General features: G+C 34.0%; 1 protein-coding gene across 3 annotated transcripts in view; it reads right to left on the bottom strand.

Annotated features, from left to right (window-relative positions):
• The window catches only part of LOC111154155 (baculoviral IAP repeat containing 6), a 232,730-nt gene that overhangs the window by 90,374 nt on the left and 125,175 nt on the right, over positions 1–17,181 (bottom strand). For all 3 annotated transcript variants that reach the window (XM_022513574.1, XM_022513573.1, XM_022513572.1), the window contains exons 40-47: positions 15,354–15,470; positions 12,992–13,146; positions 12,358–12,484; positions 10,057–10,167; positions 8,095–8,228; positions 5,992–6,119; positions 1,602–2,164; positions 461–636 (exon numbers count right to left, since the gene is read on the bottom strand). In XM_022513574.1, coding sequence (XP_022369282.1) covers positions 461–636; positions 1,602–2,164; positions 5,992–6,119; positions 8,095–8,228; positions 10,057–10,167; positions 12,358–12,484; positions 12,992–13,146; positions 15,354–15,470 — 1,511 coding nt within the window. The remainder of the gene's footprint in view (positions 1–460; positions 637–1,601; positions 2,165–5,991; positions 6,120–8,094; positions 8,229–10,056; positions 10,168–12,357; positions 12,485–12,991; positions 13,147–15,353; positions 15,471–17,181) is intronic.

Genomic DNA, 17,181 nt, shown 5'->3' on the forward strand with positions numbered 1-17,181 from the left:
ATTTTATAAGGAAAGATAAAAAGCAATAATATTTTAACCTATTTTTCTTTTAAAACTACCCAAATCCCTTTCAGCTGAAAGGAAACTAAATATGCAACATAGCTTGAAAAAAGGGTGCATTAAATTTTCATATGTAACATCTACAGAGAACATTTTGGAATTCAACTATGCTATTTGCAGGGGAAAAGAACTATTTCTTCAGACAATGGGGGGAAGTCTAAAATTTAACAATATGCTAAATGTTTTTTATTCTTCTAACACTGTAGTCATTTTTGACAATATCAACTCTAGCAAATATTACATTCTAACTTCTAGGAATAGTCTACAGTTCTCACCTAATGCTGCTGCTCTTTTTCCAATATATGACATGAGTCCTCTGTTCTTTGTTCTATAAATAATTCTCTATTTCCACTGCTACAAACTATTTACATTACTGAAATAGTTGCCGGATTGAACTTACTTGTCTGCCCATATACCCACAGGCCATGTAGGTTAAAATTGGCTGCAGCATCATGTGGACTGTAGAAGCTTTTTTACTGAGGGTTGTCAGTATGGTAAATAATCCATCCCCAACTGATATGGCATCTAACCCACCATGAAAGTTCTCATGTTTGGTAAGATGTAATCCACTTGCTCCTAGTTTAAATAAAAAGATTACACATTTTTTGAAAACTATATCCTTAAAAACCAATAATTAAAATAGAAGCTTAGAAATCATTTCTCCTGAAACCACTGAAGGATGGCTATTTAACAGTTGTGCGTGTGTGTGTGTACATGTATGTATGTGTTTATCGATCTATCCATGAAACCGAGGTATTTATCATAGCATTCAGTAAAGCGTATTTTTGGATACCTTCTTACATGAGATACCTCTATTGTTGGTGACAATAAAAAGAAGTTGCTCTATGACTGAGCAACGTCATCTTACACATTAGCTATGTATGGAGAAGAAAGGAAATGGAGAGAAAGTGATGTGTACATAACTACACTTCAAATCATCTAATTAAAAAAAAAAAAGATATGATGACTGTTTCCCTAACACAAAGAATTAAGTAAAAACAGACTGGAATGAATTTTGTCACAATTTACAGAAGTTTAATTATTTGAAAAAAATTAACACAAGACATTATCTTTCAAATAGGCAACAATATAGAAATTTTACATTGGTATGTAGTCACAGAAATTGTTACACTTTGGATAAAATTTTTTATTTCACTTCTTAATAAATAAATAAACCTTACTGGTTCCCTAATACAAAATTTGATGTAGTGTCCTTTATCTATAAAATATTAGAGATGTACAATTATAGTTTGTGATACCTTATTTAGAAGACTTTTTTCTTAATTTATCAAACTATAAGTTATTTGGCTAGTAATTTCCAAAATTTCCATAATTTCCAAAACTCACACTTAAATTCTTCCTAATTTCAGTTTCACTTATTGACAGAAGCCAGTCTGTAAGTTTTCACTTACATAATGCTAAGAAGTTTGCAATAAAGTAGCTTTATACTATAAGGTGATAAAAAATGAATCTATATGTTGCTCAAGAAAAGAGATACAATACCAGGAATAAGTGTAAAATTAAATATTCTCAGTACGTACCAATTATCATCGCCATGGCACTGCTATTACACAGGCCCAGAGCAGACAAAATCTGGCTCATAATCTGTTGGTTGGCTAACACTAAGTCAGCGACATATGCAGGTGGTCCTTGACTACTACTACTGCTTCCATTTCCATCTTTGCCTCCTGAGACTTTCTCTTCATCTGAAACGCTGTCTGTTGTGTTGGTGGTCACAGACACTCTTGCACTGTATTCTCTGTTGTCTGAAAGAGGCAGCTGTACTAAGATGTTTACCAGTTTTAACAAATCGAACATGAGCTGATCTCTTGTCATTTCTCCACAAACTGCTTTTGCATCACCTGGACGAATGAGGTTGGCAAAGAGTCCCCCAAAGCATGCTCGAGCACCCACTGAGCTATCAGAGCCACTTCGAGACATGACTTTGTCTGAGCAAGTGATATAGTGGTGCACTAAAAAGGTGACAGACTCTATGACAGCAGAAATAGTACTAATGGAAACAACTTCAAAATTCTGCTCCAGAGTAAATTCTAAGAGCTTTACTTGGGCATCAAGAGGTCCTTGGCCTGTCTGGAAAGCACCCCTGCAGAAAAAGATAAGATTAATAATTAATCCGGTTAAACTTTTTAGAAAGTAACCATCACAACACCAGAAAGCTAGCAATTAAACTCTTGGTATTCACTCTTTCATTTTGCAGCAAATGGTTTCCATCTCTTCCTGAGTCATTCTTACTCTCTTCTCCATTTTACACAAAATAAAAAATGACTTCCTTTCCAAACAGAAAAGGAAAAGACAAGTAAATCAAAGAGGTGATTTTGAAACCCCAGACCAAAATATTTCAGCATTACATGGAATAAACTCTGGTTTTTCATACCCTCAAATGGTGCTGTTTTAAACATTCTCTACCGACTATGATTTTCAAAAATTAAGATTCAGTCAAATAATTCTTATGCATCAAAATTAAATGCTCTCTGGTTTTGCTCATGTCTAAGACATAAAAAGCTGGAAAGAACAGTGCCCCCAAATTAACAAGAGAAATTCAAAGTAGCTATAAAGTCTATAAACCCATTAGACAGCTTAAAATCCATGAGAAGATAGGCACCTCCAAGGAGCACTGGCTCTCCTGTGGCAGAATTTGAGAAGAGACATTGGCAACATTCAAATGAGTAAGAAGAATTCAACTAAAATATTTAACAACTTGGTGCACCCTGGTGTATGCAAGGGTAATAACACAGAACCCTTGGTGTTCAAACCCATTCACAAGCACCCAATCTCCTCAACCCCCTTGCCACACACAATACCCTATACATAAACTCAATTTGGCTGTTCCTGATTTACATACTTTATAATAAACCAGTAAATGTAAGTAAAGTGTTTTTCCTGGGTTCTGTCATTTTTACAAATTATCAAAACTGAAGAGAGTGCTGTGAGAACCTCTGGATTTGTACCCAAATCTGACAGAAGTGTGATAGCCTGGGACCAACTTACAAGTGCCCTCTCAAGTGAGGGCAGTCTTATGGGACTGAGGAGTTAAACCTGAGACTCTGAGGCTGACTTTGGAAAGCGTCAGCAAGGGACTGAAGGGGATGGCAAAGCTTTATGTTCGTTCTCTGAAAATATCAGTAATACTGATAAACTTCTAGCAAGAATGACCTATTTAAATAAATAAAAATTATCAAAATTAGAAATGAAAAAAAGGAATCAAACTAGAACCTATCAACATTAAAAGGATAATAAGGAAATAGTATCAATACTTCAACATAGAAGAAATGAACAAATTCCTTCAAGATGCAAACTGCCAAATGTCACTCAAGAAGTAGAAAAACATTAAATGCTTTAAAAAAAAAAAAAAAGAGAAAACCTGAATGATCCTTCACCTATGAAATAAATGGAACATTTTTTCCTACAAGAAAACTCCAGACTCAGTATGCCTCAGTGGCGAAAACTATCAAATATTTAAGTGAGCAGTACTACCAGTTTTACATAATCTCTTCCATAAAATAGAAATGGGATCCCCCAATTTAGGAGTCTAAAATATATATAAAAGATATATATAATATATAATAATTATATATAATAATATATAAAATATATTAAAAATACACACTTTTACATAAAAACTGGACATTATAAGAAAATGCAAACATCCCTCAAAAAAAACATAGATTCAAAAATCAATAAAATGTTCACTAATTCCACTCAGCAAGTATGAAAAGGATAAAACCTCATGACCCAGTGAGTATATCCTTCAGTACATATTGATCAACACTTAAAAAAAATAATCGATGTAATTCACCATATTTATAGATCATTCAAGAAATGACACATGATCATTTCAAAAGATACAGAGAAAGCATTTCACAAAATCCAAGCGTAATACATGATTTTTTAAAGCCTTAGCAAATTAAAAACACAAAAAAACCTCCTCAACTTGGTATGAGGCATCTACAAAGGAAGCTACAGCTAGTAACATTTCTACTTCTGAAAGACCTCTACTTTAAGAATGAGAAAAGAAGAGGGCAAATTTAACCACTTCGAACAATCATGTTGGAAGTACTAACCAGTACTTAAGAGAGGAGGCAGGGCAGGGCTTAGGGGCTAGGCATAGACATTGGAAAGGAAGAAATGAGACTGTTTTCATTCACTGACCATATGACTGTATATAAAGAAAAATCCAAAGAGGCTATGTAATTTTTCCTACACTGATCTGTAGATCAATGGATTCTCAATCAAAGCCCAGAAGGTTTTCATTTTGGGCAATGCAGACAAGAATCAATAAATGTATTCTAGAATTTATGTGGAAAGGCAAAGGAAATAGAACAGCCAAAACAATTCTGAAAAAGGAACAAAGTTGGAAAATCTGCACTACCAGATTTCAAGAAACTATGGCGGTACCAAGGCAATAAGGTATTGGAAAAGTATAGACAGACACAAACATCAGTTCTACAGAATAAAGTCCAGAAACAGTACAAATCAAATATGGTCAACTGATTTTTAAAATGCATACAAAAAGAATTCAATGAAAAAAGCAGTCTTTACAATAAACAGCATAGGAACAATTGGATATCCACAGGCAAAAGAATAAACTTCAACCCAAATGCAACATAAACTTAAATCTAAGAACTAAAACTATAAAATTTCTCGAAGAAAACTGTATCAGATCATTTGTATTGTACTGACCTTGGATTAGGCAAAGAATTTTTCTTAATCACACAAAAATAATATAGAAAGGAAAAGGTTGACAAACAAGTAAGACTTCATCAAAATAGAAAACTTGTTTTTTCAAGGATATTGTTCAAATGAAAATACAATCCACAGATTGATAGAAAGTATCTGCAAAACACTTACTTATAAAACTGAATGCCCTCTTTATAATAAGACTGGATGTTTCGTTTCAGTCATGTAATTAAGTTACCTAAAAGCTCCTAGATAATTTATCAGGAACTAGAGACTTTCTCAAGAAACAGAAAATATGGGGCTCCTGGATGGCTCAGTTGGTTAAGCATCTGAATTTTGATTTTGGCTCAGGTCACGGTCTCAGAGAAGTGAGATCGGCCCTGGGGCCCATGTTGGGCTCAGTGCTGGGCAAGAAGTCTATTTGCAATTCGCTCTCCCCCTCTGCCCCTCCCACCTGCCCCACCCCCATGGGCTCTTGCTCTCTCTCTAAAAAAAATATTTTCATCAGAAAGTAATGTTGATTTTATGAAATGTCTTACAGTATAAAGATAATGATTCACTAATATGATATGTATTACGGTTTTTAACCACTCGTGGTCACAATTTATTCTTCTAACATATTGCCTGATTTTGTTAGTAAATTTATTTAGGATTTTTCTATGCGACTGGTATGTAATTATCTTCTTTTTAAAAATTTTATTTATTTGAGAGAGAGAGTATGGGTGGGGAGAGAAGCAGACGCCCACTGAGCAGGGAGCCCAGTGTGGGGCTGAATCCCAGGACCCCAGGATCATGACCTAAACCAAAGGCAGACATTTAACTGACTGAGCCACATAAGCATCCCTGTAATTTTCTTTTTTAAGCTATTTTTTTCAGGTTTTCTTACATACTGGTTTCAAGTAAAATCCTTGGTAGCTTTAATACTCTCTCTGTATTCTAGAACAATTTAAACAGCTTCAAGTAAATTTCAGTAATCTACAAAATCATTAAAAGCAAATAGAGATTTGATGCACTATATATCTTTCATAGAGTTCAGGAATCCGAGAGAGCCATAATAAAATGGAATGAAAACAGTTAGGAGAGAAATGGATAAACCCTTAGCCCTTCCCCCTTAATCCCTACTATACTCCTTATCTGTTCCAGACAAACCCCACAACAAATGGTAAGGGAGAGTTTATCTGAAGGATCACATATTACTTCTATAACAGGATCTAAATATCCATTGAAATTTACCTTTCTGTTGAAAGTATATGAATTAGCTTGAGCAAAAATTCACTGAATATTTGAGGACATGTTGAAGAAAGATGCACTTGTAACCGGGTAAGAAATTCTTGCATAGCTTGTGTAGCTGTTGGACCAACCTGAAGAGAATGGAAAATGTTTTACTTATAATTTTTAATGAATAATTCTATAAATGTTATCAAGTGTGAAATCAAGCACTATACTCCTTTAACTTTTCATATAGAGAACAAAAATATAAACAGTGATAGCAGAAAACCAATTAATTTTTTTAGGTCTGAACATATTTAAACTGAAAATCATAAATTCTAGTATCAATAACTTTATCATTATGGTTTAAAACTTACAGTAGGTTTATAGAACTCAAAACAGAAAAAAAAAAAAAAACACCCGTTACACAAGAAATGCCTTCATAAAGCTTTCAAAAGTACAAAGAACTTTTGCACTGATTTTCACAAACACCCTTATTATCCACTTCACAACAGAAGCACTCAAAGAGGTTAAGTGATCCACAAATGGTCATGCTTCTAATACTACCATGAATGAAAAAAAAAAAAGCAGAAAGAAAAAGCTCTAAAGGTAAAAACAAACCTGTACCAATTCATAAATGCTTTCCCAAACTTCTGTCTCATCAATGAAAGAAATGGTGAGAACCACACTAAGTAACATGAGGTATGTTTTTGAGCGTTTGTAACACCTCTCCATGTGATTTTATTCTACCCCTATTTGCTATGATCATAAAAACCGGCAGGAGTTTTGGTAAAATAAAATGTAATATAATTCTTGAAACTGTTTTAAAGTTAGACAAACTTAATTTCTAATACTGAGCACATAAATCATAGCATGCTTAACCAAACTTCCTGCATACAATGAAGAAATCAGAGGAAAGTTTGATTTTCAGTAACTTTACTCTGCCTTTAAAAAACCAAAAGCGGGAAGAAAACAACTCTATTTTATACAATAGCATGCTCTCCAACACCTAGATCTACTGCTAGTAAGTTGTGTAATTGTGGGCAATGCAGATAATGCATCTTTTCTTATATGTAAAATAATGAAGTTATTACAATCAATGATCCCAGGAATCTTCATATTCCAAATTCATGTATCTCTATGTACAATAATCCCTAATAATAGGCCTCTGCTTCCACCAACATTCTGGCCCCACCTAACTATAATAGTTTCTGCTCTTATTTTCATTCTTCTGTCATTTGTTTTATTGCGATCTGCAAAATGAAAAGTATATGTAGTATAAGAGTACTGACTAAACATATACAACAGAATTTAAGCTGTAAGAAGTAAGAGACTTGGTTTGGTAAGACTTATATCCCCAGCGCCTAGAACAATACCTGGACCCAGCACAGAGAAGCCTCTTAAAAGCTTGCTGAATAAATGAAACATTAGAAAGGATGGTACTATTACATAGCTAAATGAGAATTTGTCTAATGGCAAATCCAGAGAAGAATTTAAGAAGGTGAGTTTAAAAAGACAGTTATGTTGCATAACCTGCACTGAAAAGACACCATCAACACAAAATATGTATTTTACATAAAAAGAAATAAAATGAAGTAGAAATATTTTACAAACAGTACAGTGTAACAAGACATTAATTGATATAAAGGAAGCTTATAGTAAGACTAAAAATGTTTGGAAGTTCTGAGCAATACTTCTTGTTATTTTTTCGTTCAACAATATATTTAATATTTCAAAATAACTAAGAGGTAAATTATCAATCTTGACATAGAGGTCATTAAAATGGTACATTATTTGTAAAACCTTTATTCATTCTAAAATTTCTGAAATGGTTTCCTTTCAGGTATTTTTTCAGAATGTTTCTTAAATCATCCAAAATTAATGCCAAAAATACATACCTACATAAAAATCCAGTAAAAATTCAAAAGAAAATTTACTACCTCCTATGCTTCAGTTTCAATATAGCTATTATATATTATACAAAACATTTTATATTACATTGATACATAAAATACTAACAGTACCTTAGCAATAAAAATTTTACATATTAGGCACATTTAGTTTTTCTTTACGAAAGTGTTTATTGAATAATCTGGGCCTATCACTAGTTTTCAAAAGTCATTGTACCTGCGGACTGTGTTGATTTGTTCCATGTGGACTGGTGCCAGAAAGAAATTTCACCAAGACATGAATCAGGTTTGGATCTGAAACCAGCAGATGAGCAGTACTCTCCTGAGTTGCGATGGCATTGCTTGAACCCGCTGTAAAACATAAAAAAAAAAAAAAAAAGCTTTTTACAAATGGACCCTAAAACAAAAGAAATACAGTATATAAAGTATCTTTTGGTTTCAAGGAAAACTCACAACTTCCTGGAAGTTAGGGGTTTCTTCATTTGTTTTGTTTTGTTTTTAAGATTTTATTCATTTATTTCAGACAGTGAGAGAGAGGACAGCGAACACCGGAGAGGCAAGGGGGAGAGGAAGAAGCAGACTCCTTGCCGAGCAGTGAGCCAGATGCAAGGGTTCATGACTGGAGCCAAAAGCAGACGCTAACAGACTGAGCCACCCAGGCACCCTGGGAGTTAGTTTATTAAAAGGGTCTGATTTTCTACTGTATCGACTAAGTTGGACTCATTCTCTATTTTCATCCATCTTCTTTCTCTTATCTATTAAAAAAAATAGCTGGTTTAATGTGCATCTTATTTAGTATACAGTCAAGTGGAAAACAAGTAATTAAATGCTTACTGACCTTTTGATGAGCCTGTTCTTGGTAATTATTTCCCTCTTTCAGAAATAGGGGTCTACTTATTGGGTAAATCTTTTTTTTTTTTTAATAATTTTTAAAAGATTTTATTTATTTATTTGACAGAGACAAAGTGAAAGAGGGAACACAAGCAGGGGGGGTGGGGGAAGGAGAAGCAGGCTTTCCGCTGAGTAGGGAGCCCCATGCAGGACTCGATCTCAGGACCCTGAGATCATGACCTAAGCTGAAGGTAGACACTTAATGACTGAGCCACCCAGGCGCCCCCTTTTCGGGTAAATCTCAACGCTGCTTTCTAAGATAAATCCAGGCAACAACAACTCACTTTTGCACATCAGTAGTATAATGGCTGTACACTGTTAAATGATACACACGTAACACACCAGTTTTCTGAACGTAATAAAATATCCTTTGAGTTAAATCTATCTTTAATATGATGAGACAGTGATGTTTCTGATCCCGTATTTGGAGAACAGATTCCAGACGAAAAAAACGGAATAGCACTTTGATGCTAAACAGTGATTTAAAACTGACACATTTTATCAATGTGGCAGAGCTTTCTATTTAATGAAATTAATCTCAAACAGAATGGGGATGAAATTTACCCACCTCTTATCATAAGGTATAGACAGAATGATTTCAATTCATAAATGGCTAGTCTTTACTTTTACTGTGAACTTTCATCCCTACCTCACAACAATCTCAAGAATCCCAGATAAAACCCAAACCTAAATGTGAAAAATAAAACCAATAGGCACTATAGAAGATAATGTAGGATTATCTTCATGACTTCAGGATACATAAAGCCTTAGAAAGCACTAAAAGTTCTAGCTAAAAAGATGCAGAAATTATTTTACTATCTTAATTATAATGAAGAAAATGGGGTGGAGTAAGGGAAGTGGGAAACCTATTACTACAATCTGAGAAAAAGCAATTCTATTCTATGAATAGAGCTTTTAGATGGAGTAAACTAATCATACATGTTCTTAATATAATAAATCATTTTTTAAGCATAAAGCTACTTTAAAAAAATAACATAAAAGAGTAAACATTTGATTTTTGTACTCTAAAAGCAATCAGTTTCATTTTAAGAAGTAGTAAGCTTTTAGAAAGCAAAACTATGATAGAATTCATGATGGTAGATGAGAGTATATTATCAAAGTAAGAACAAAGCCTAAGATACATAAGAACAAAATCAGAAGAGGTATAGTCAAATAAGGAGCTTAATCTTCTCATGACTGTATCACTTCTTGGAAAAATCTTAAGAATCTGAGAGTAAGAATAAAGAGGTATAGGTCAGAGATTAAAGGAATAAATGTTTGCACTTACGGTTAAGCTGCATATTTGTCATGAGTGTTAGACTGTGAAGCACAAGGCACCATGTCCGGAGCAAAGTGTTGGGATACCAAGCTAACACGGTGAGAAAGCTGGTTATTGAGGCTATAGAGAAAAGAAAAAGGGGAAGAACTTTTAATTAAGGAAAATCATACATTTATTAAGAATTAAAAATAAAACAAATAAATGTAAAATTATGACACTATTTCCTTCAATCAATTCACTACCCAGTGTCCTCAAAACATAGAAATGAAAAGAATTCCCCATTAACTATCACTAAAAATTAAGAGTTAATAATATTTTATGGCTAAGTTTAAAACTCAGCCCACAACACATAAGCCGTTATCACTATAAAGTGTTGTCCTTTTCAAACTACAAGCACTTCTACCACAACATAGTTTACTTTACTAAAAATCTTCAGATTCTTCAAGACCAAAACCTGAAAATAGTAGAGCGGATTGGAAAAACAAGGATGAGGTAAGACCGCTGAAAACCAATGCAACTTTGCAACAAAAGCACAAACTAGAATAATTAGGTTACTTGCAAGGCCCGAGTCGAAAGTGCTTATGGCAGGTGGAGAAGCCAAAGAAGTTATTCACAATGCACGAACATAATACAGTGCCCAGATTCTGCTCTAAAAACCCCCTTTGAAAATGGCTGATTCCAGATTTCAGGCTGAAATATACAAAGACTGGAATATTTATCACACTGAAAGCTAACAAAAGCATAATATGTATATAAAGACAAGAACAATTAAGAAAGGAGCACCTCATTGGCCACAAATGGCAAAATTTCAGCATCAATAAGCACAATTATAACTAAAACAAAAAAATATTTTAAAAACCATAAACTTATACAGATATTTATTAAAGAAACTAAATGATCATGCATGTAGACTGCTTGTAAACCAATTCAAATTAAAAACTAAAAAACTAAAAAACTAAATAAATAAATAATTCTGGCATTTCCCCTTCCTCTATTATACAAACTACAAACAGAGGGTGACATAATAGCCTATGAAAGGGATTTACTCTTTACGGAAGTATTTCAACTAAAATAAAGTGATAGAATTAGACTACCATTTTGAAGCCTCTAATGAATTATTAATGGCATGAGCATCACTGTCTTAAAAATGTAAAAAGAGAGGCAACCTAGGAAACTGCCTTTAAAAAAAAAATCAGATTAGGCTCCAGGTCTAGCTTCCAATTTATAGAAAATCAACAGAATATCATGAAGATACAATCACTAAAAATTAGGACCCTGGAAATCCTGAAAGACAAAGACCAAACTTCTTTGATAAATGGCTTTGTTAAGGGGATAAAAAAGACATGGAGGGACCTATACACATTAAGAGGAATTAAAGAAAAATTTAAAATATGCGGATCTTATATGGATCCTATTTCAAATTTTAAAAATTTTATAACATTTGAAGCAACTGGAAATTTGAATACGAATCAGATATCTAACGACAATAATGAACAGTTATTTACCTTTTTACTCATCAACTATTGTTTATGTGTAACATTTTCACAATAACAAAGTTGAAAATAACAATGGGAGCACAGTTTATAATTATTATTAGTGCTGTGGAAGAGAGAAAAACCCATTAATTACCAGGGCTGGCTCTTGCCAAGACAACACAGATATAAGTGGGATGGTGTGGGATGTCACTGGGATGAAAGTGGGGCTGTCACTGGGATGAAAGACAAGGCTACGAGAGCCATGCAAAATACAGAAAGCACCCCTGAAAGGGAGAAAGCACCAGAAACAAATGATCGCTTACACTTTTCTTAAAATGTAACAAAAAGAGATTTCTGCAGGCAGAACTAAAGGTTAATTCTATTTCTGCAGAAGGATATTATTTTACTCCCATTATTTTCACTCTTGCATTTGTCAAAAACAAAAACAAGAAAACCCCAAAAGCTAATTAATACAACTTCTACAGGAAATGGGACATCCTTCTCCAAATTATCAATTCTCTTGGGGCTGATTCACATTTTTACAAAATACCAGAACCAACAGAACAGCTCATGAACAAGATGGTATTTTTCTGGAAATACAAAGATTATCACTGCAAATTTTAGTTACACATGGGCACAAGATAATACAAACCAGAGAAAAGGTTTTTTGTTCTCTTTCCTGAAAATTATTAAGTCAATGTATAAAGAAAAAGTTTTTTTCCCACTAAAACATTATAAACCTAATGACAAACAAAGATTAGGTAATATTAACCTAACTGTTGCCTTTTAAGTTTATTTGTGCTATCTTAATAATTTTCCTTCTAATAAATCTTACCCTGATTTAATGAAATGACAGGTACTCGATTAGCATTATATAAAAAAATGTCTGCTCCATTTTCTTTGTTTCCAGATGAACTAGAATTCAGGCTCAATGTGAGCCACAACTGGAGAAGTGATTCCAACTGAAAAAGAATAAAAATTGACAGGGGGGGAAAATAACAAACAAAAATACCGATTATAAATGAAATACTATTTAAACAAAAATCTTACGAATGAATCCCTTTGAGTAATTAATTTTTCTATTAAATATTTCCTCTGGTTACTTCAAGTCAGTTGGCAAGCAAACATATCTTAAAATTCTTGATGAAACAAAATTTAAACTTAATTAAAATTTATAATTTACCTAATACATACAGTTTTCTAAATTAAAATAAGTGATTCAAATCTTTAAATACCGGTGTATGTAAAACATATAACCGGAACTACAGTAATAAATCTTAAAAATCATAAAAATTATAAATAACCTATCACTGAGGATCTGTGGTTACCAAAGGATATCCAATATTTTTCCATCTGAGATAATGAATAAATCATCCCTGTCAGGTTGAGAAAGATCTCCCCAGTTATTTTCACCTTTTACTAGGCTGTCAATAACGTGTAAAGTTACACCATTTCTCCTGAAGTCATACCTGCACATGATGGACTTGAAGCATGGAAAAAAGTTTGTTGAAACAAACATTTAACATTGGGACAGATGATAACTGTATAATAAGCTGGTTGGATTGGTTCGCTGCTTGTAAACCCCCTAGAAGTGAATCATCTGTTCCAGTGGGAGACTGTGATACTGAAAATTAAACACAATTATGATTTTATCACAAAGTATCAGGAGAAATGCTCACTAGCTATTAGTATGTACAGGTAAGTGAAAATCTTAAAAAACTTTTTTTAATTGCATTCCTAAGAATGGTTGATGATTGTATTATTTGAAAATTTGTTTTTACAACATTACCCAAAAGTCAAAAAGATAATCACCAATGAGAGAAGTTCCCCAGTTCACAGCATTGGTCCATCAAAGAACAAAACCTTACTCTCTAGCAATTTTTATTTTCTATGTTTTTCTAATTAATAAATTAGGAAAAGGAAGAAAAATAAGATTTTGACTAATTCTTATGGAAGTAGTTTTAGAATAATTTAGACTCAAGTCCACTGATTCTTAACTTTGATTATACATTAAAATTATCTGGGAAGCATTAAAAAATTCTGATGTCCAAGTCACACACCAAACTAATAAATGAGTATACATTCATGGGGAGGAGAGAACTACATGAGTTCTAAGAGAGGTTTTTCATATATTTAAGAGTTATTATATTAAAAGGGGACACAGTTCTGAACAGGACAATAATCAAAAGACATAATATGAAGAGAAACATAAAAATTACAAAATCATCTTCTAATAAATTGTTTTAAACAAGAAATATCTATCAAAGAAAAGGACTACTTAGGTCAGTACTGAGTTGCTTGTGGTTGTGGAGAGGCTGGCCCAACAAAAGAGATCCCTCCATTACATAAGAGGTAACATACAATAATACTAGTGTACCAATACCAGGATCATAGAACACTAGACCTTTTCTTCAGTTTTTCGCTTTTCTATATACTGCCTAAGGTAAGAAATAAATGAAAACCACAAAGTGAAAGAACTCAATTTGACACAGAAATGTCTAAAAACCCAAGTTTCTCTAACGCAGCATGAACTCCCTTTCACAGGGGAAGAACATGATGCTCTTCCATGGTTTTAACTAGTACATCTACCCTTTTACTCACCATGCTCCAGAGAAGATCAATAATTTGTAGGCCTAAGGAAAATAAAAACACCACTATCTGCTTAGCACAGCTCCTCAATCTTCTGTTTTTGTGAGAGAGGCTGCTATCTATCTTAACTGATAGGAGGCGATCTACCCCAGTCTAGCGTTCTACTTCAGCAAACGACTGCCTAATGATCAAAACAGGCAGGCCGCCTGACTGCCTCACAGCTTCTGTATCAGGCAGGCCCACTGGTTTAGATATGGACTATGGCTACTTTATTGCTACCAAGTCAGAGTTGTGTAGTTACAACACACACTGTACAGCTGAGAAAGCCTAAAATATTTACTATCTGGTTTTTTATTAAAACATTTGCCTTCCTTTGAATGTACATAATTAGTTAGTAAATCCTCTCAGTTCAGCAGTTCCATGAGGCCCATATATATCTCTTCCATCCTAGTCTTTGAGGACGATAAAGATGGCACTGCAGTAGTGCCCCCTTATCTGGGGTTCCGCTCTCCATGGTTTCTGGTTTCTGTTATCAGCAGGCATTGCAGTCAGGTCAAGAGTAGCCTAACACCCCATCACAACACCTCCATCATTTACCTTACTTCATCATGCAGGCTTTTATCATCAAACATCACCACCAGAAAGGTGATTTTGAGAAATACCACATTCACATCTTTACTACCATACATGATTATAATTATTTTATTATTGTTGTTAATTTCTTACTGTGCCTAATTTATAAATCAAACTTTATCACAGGTATTCATGTAGAGAAAAAAATATGGTATATATAGGTGTCAGTGCTGTGATTTCAGGCATCCATTGGGGGTCTTGAACCGTCTCTCTCCCAGAAAAGGGGCAATTATTGTATGTAAAATCCCACTTTATCATAAATGTGGATATAATGCAATGAACTCCCAGGCTAACTGCTAGCTAAGCAGACAACTCATTAACCTCACAACACAATAACAAAAACATCATTCAGGTTTCTGGACTGAAAGTAAGCATACTACTACATGGAGGTATTTTGTTCCCCCTCCACTTTCCCAATTTATTAATTAATACTTTGTCTTATTTCTCAACTTGCTACTAACTAGGTGAGGGAGAAGTGCTATATACATAGCCCACTCAGACTCACACCACACATGGAATTTAAACATCTGTCCTTGCTGAATGCATTTAAAAATTATTAAGAGATAAATGATTCATGGCAATACTCTAAGAATGGTGATTTTCACTTACAGGTAGGAGATGTATTTGTTAATGCTTGTAAAATGGAATCTGCTTCCAGGGTAGACATCATTTTCAACATAAGTTCTGCTTGCTGTTCAAGTCCAACTTCAAGGCGAGCATCCAGGGCTACAAAAAGCAATTCAAAGAAATAGAGCTATTTGCTAATTGTTACTCATGGCCTACTTCCTATAATAAAATTTTGACATTCAAATGCAAAATAGGGTAAAGAGTATGTCCTCATGTTAGAAAACCTGTCAGGGAGTATCACCACAGCAGGTACCAACATCTGTGCAAAGGAGGCTAAATGAAGTAATGGTAATGAAATGAAGTTAAGGATAATGAGAACCAGGTTCCTCAAGATCAGAGAAAAGAGATACAAATATGGAGAGGGAGTATGTTAAAATGAACTCTAGGTAATATTACACTGTATGTTAACTAACTGTAATATGAATAAAAAATTTTTCAAAAGTAAAATGAAGCCTATAGAGTTAGATTACAGCCAAATATATCGACATGAACTCAAGGCATTCTAGATAAAAAGGCAGATATAGAAATATAGATGCAAATGTGTATAAACACACATGTTCCCTAGATCTGTCCACCAAGAGGGCAGAGAAACAGCCACCAAAATAGTTAAGTATACCTAGCACCCAAATTTTGGCTTCTTAATCACATTCTTCCATTAAAAGGTTTTGAAAAACCCTTCTCCTTGCTGAAGTAATTAATTCCCAGTCTGGGGAAGGAAAAGGAAATGATGAACCTGGGGCATCTTTTTGTGCCAGAAAACAAGGAAAGAGGAGACAGATAAGCGAAGGGAGATCCATCCCACTGGTCAAATCTGGGACAATCAGAACATCAAAACAAAAAATGAAAACACTGTGAATGTACTTAATGCCATGGAACTGTATACTTTAAAAATGGTTAAATTGGTATATTTTACGTTATATTTTACTTTAATAAAAACTAAGCAAAATAAATAACAAATGATGACCCACTGAATAAAACAGGAAACCATGGATCTACTTAAAAATCAATGAATAGACTAATTAAAAAAAAAAAAAAAAAAAGAACAGTTTCCAAGTATCATTCTCCCACATCCACAAAAGTTCTTTACCGAGGGGAAAAGAGTAACTTTACAATGGAGAAGACTGGCACACATCTCCCTAAATCAAGTAATTAAACTTCAAATCACTGATCAGGGAACAAATTTAAATCATAAACCAACTAACAGAATGCATTAAGAAAACCTGAGCATTACACTTCAAATACTTTTGGTAACGATACATGACCACAATCTAATCATGAGGAAATAGGACACAACCACAAATTTTGAGGGACATTTTACAAAATAACTGGCCTGGAATCTTCAAAAGCATTAAGGCCATGAAAATGAACTCTGAATTGCAGCAGGCTGAATGAGACTGAAGATCTATGACAATTAAATGCAAGGCATAATTTTGCTTTGAATCCCTTTGCATAAAGGACTTTATTTAAACACAACTGCTGAAACCTGAATGAAGTGTAAGTGTTATATAGTACTAATGTTAATTTCCTAATTCTGGAAGAACGTGCTTCCTGGGGCGCCTAGGTGTCTCAGTGGGTTAAGCCTCTGCCTTCGGCTCAGGTCATGATCTCAGGGTCCTGGGATCGAGCCCCACATTGGGCTCTGACTGAGCAGGGAGCCTATTTCCCCTCTCTCTTTGCCTGCCTCTCTCCCTACATGTGATCTCTCTCTCTGTCAAATAAATAAATAAAATCTCTAAAAGAAGAAGAAGAAGAAGAAGAAGAAGAAGAAGAAGAAGAAGAAGAAGAAGAAGAAGAAGAAGAAGAAGAAGAA

This window comes from Enhydra lutris, unplaced genomic scaffold (assembly GCF_002288905.1).
Source record: "Enhydra lutris kenyoni isolate GAN:26980312 unplaced genomic scaffold, ASM228890v2 scaffoldscaffold35, whole genome shotgun sequence".
NCBI lineage: Eukaryota > Metazoa > Chordata > Mammalia > Carnivora > Mustelidae > Enhydra > Enhydra lutris.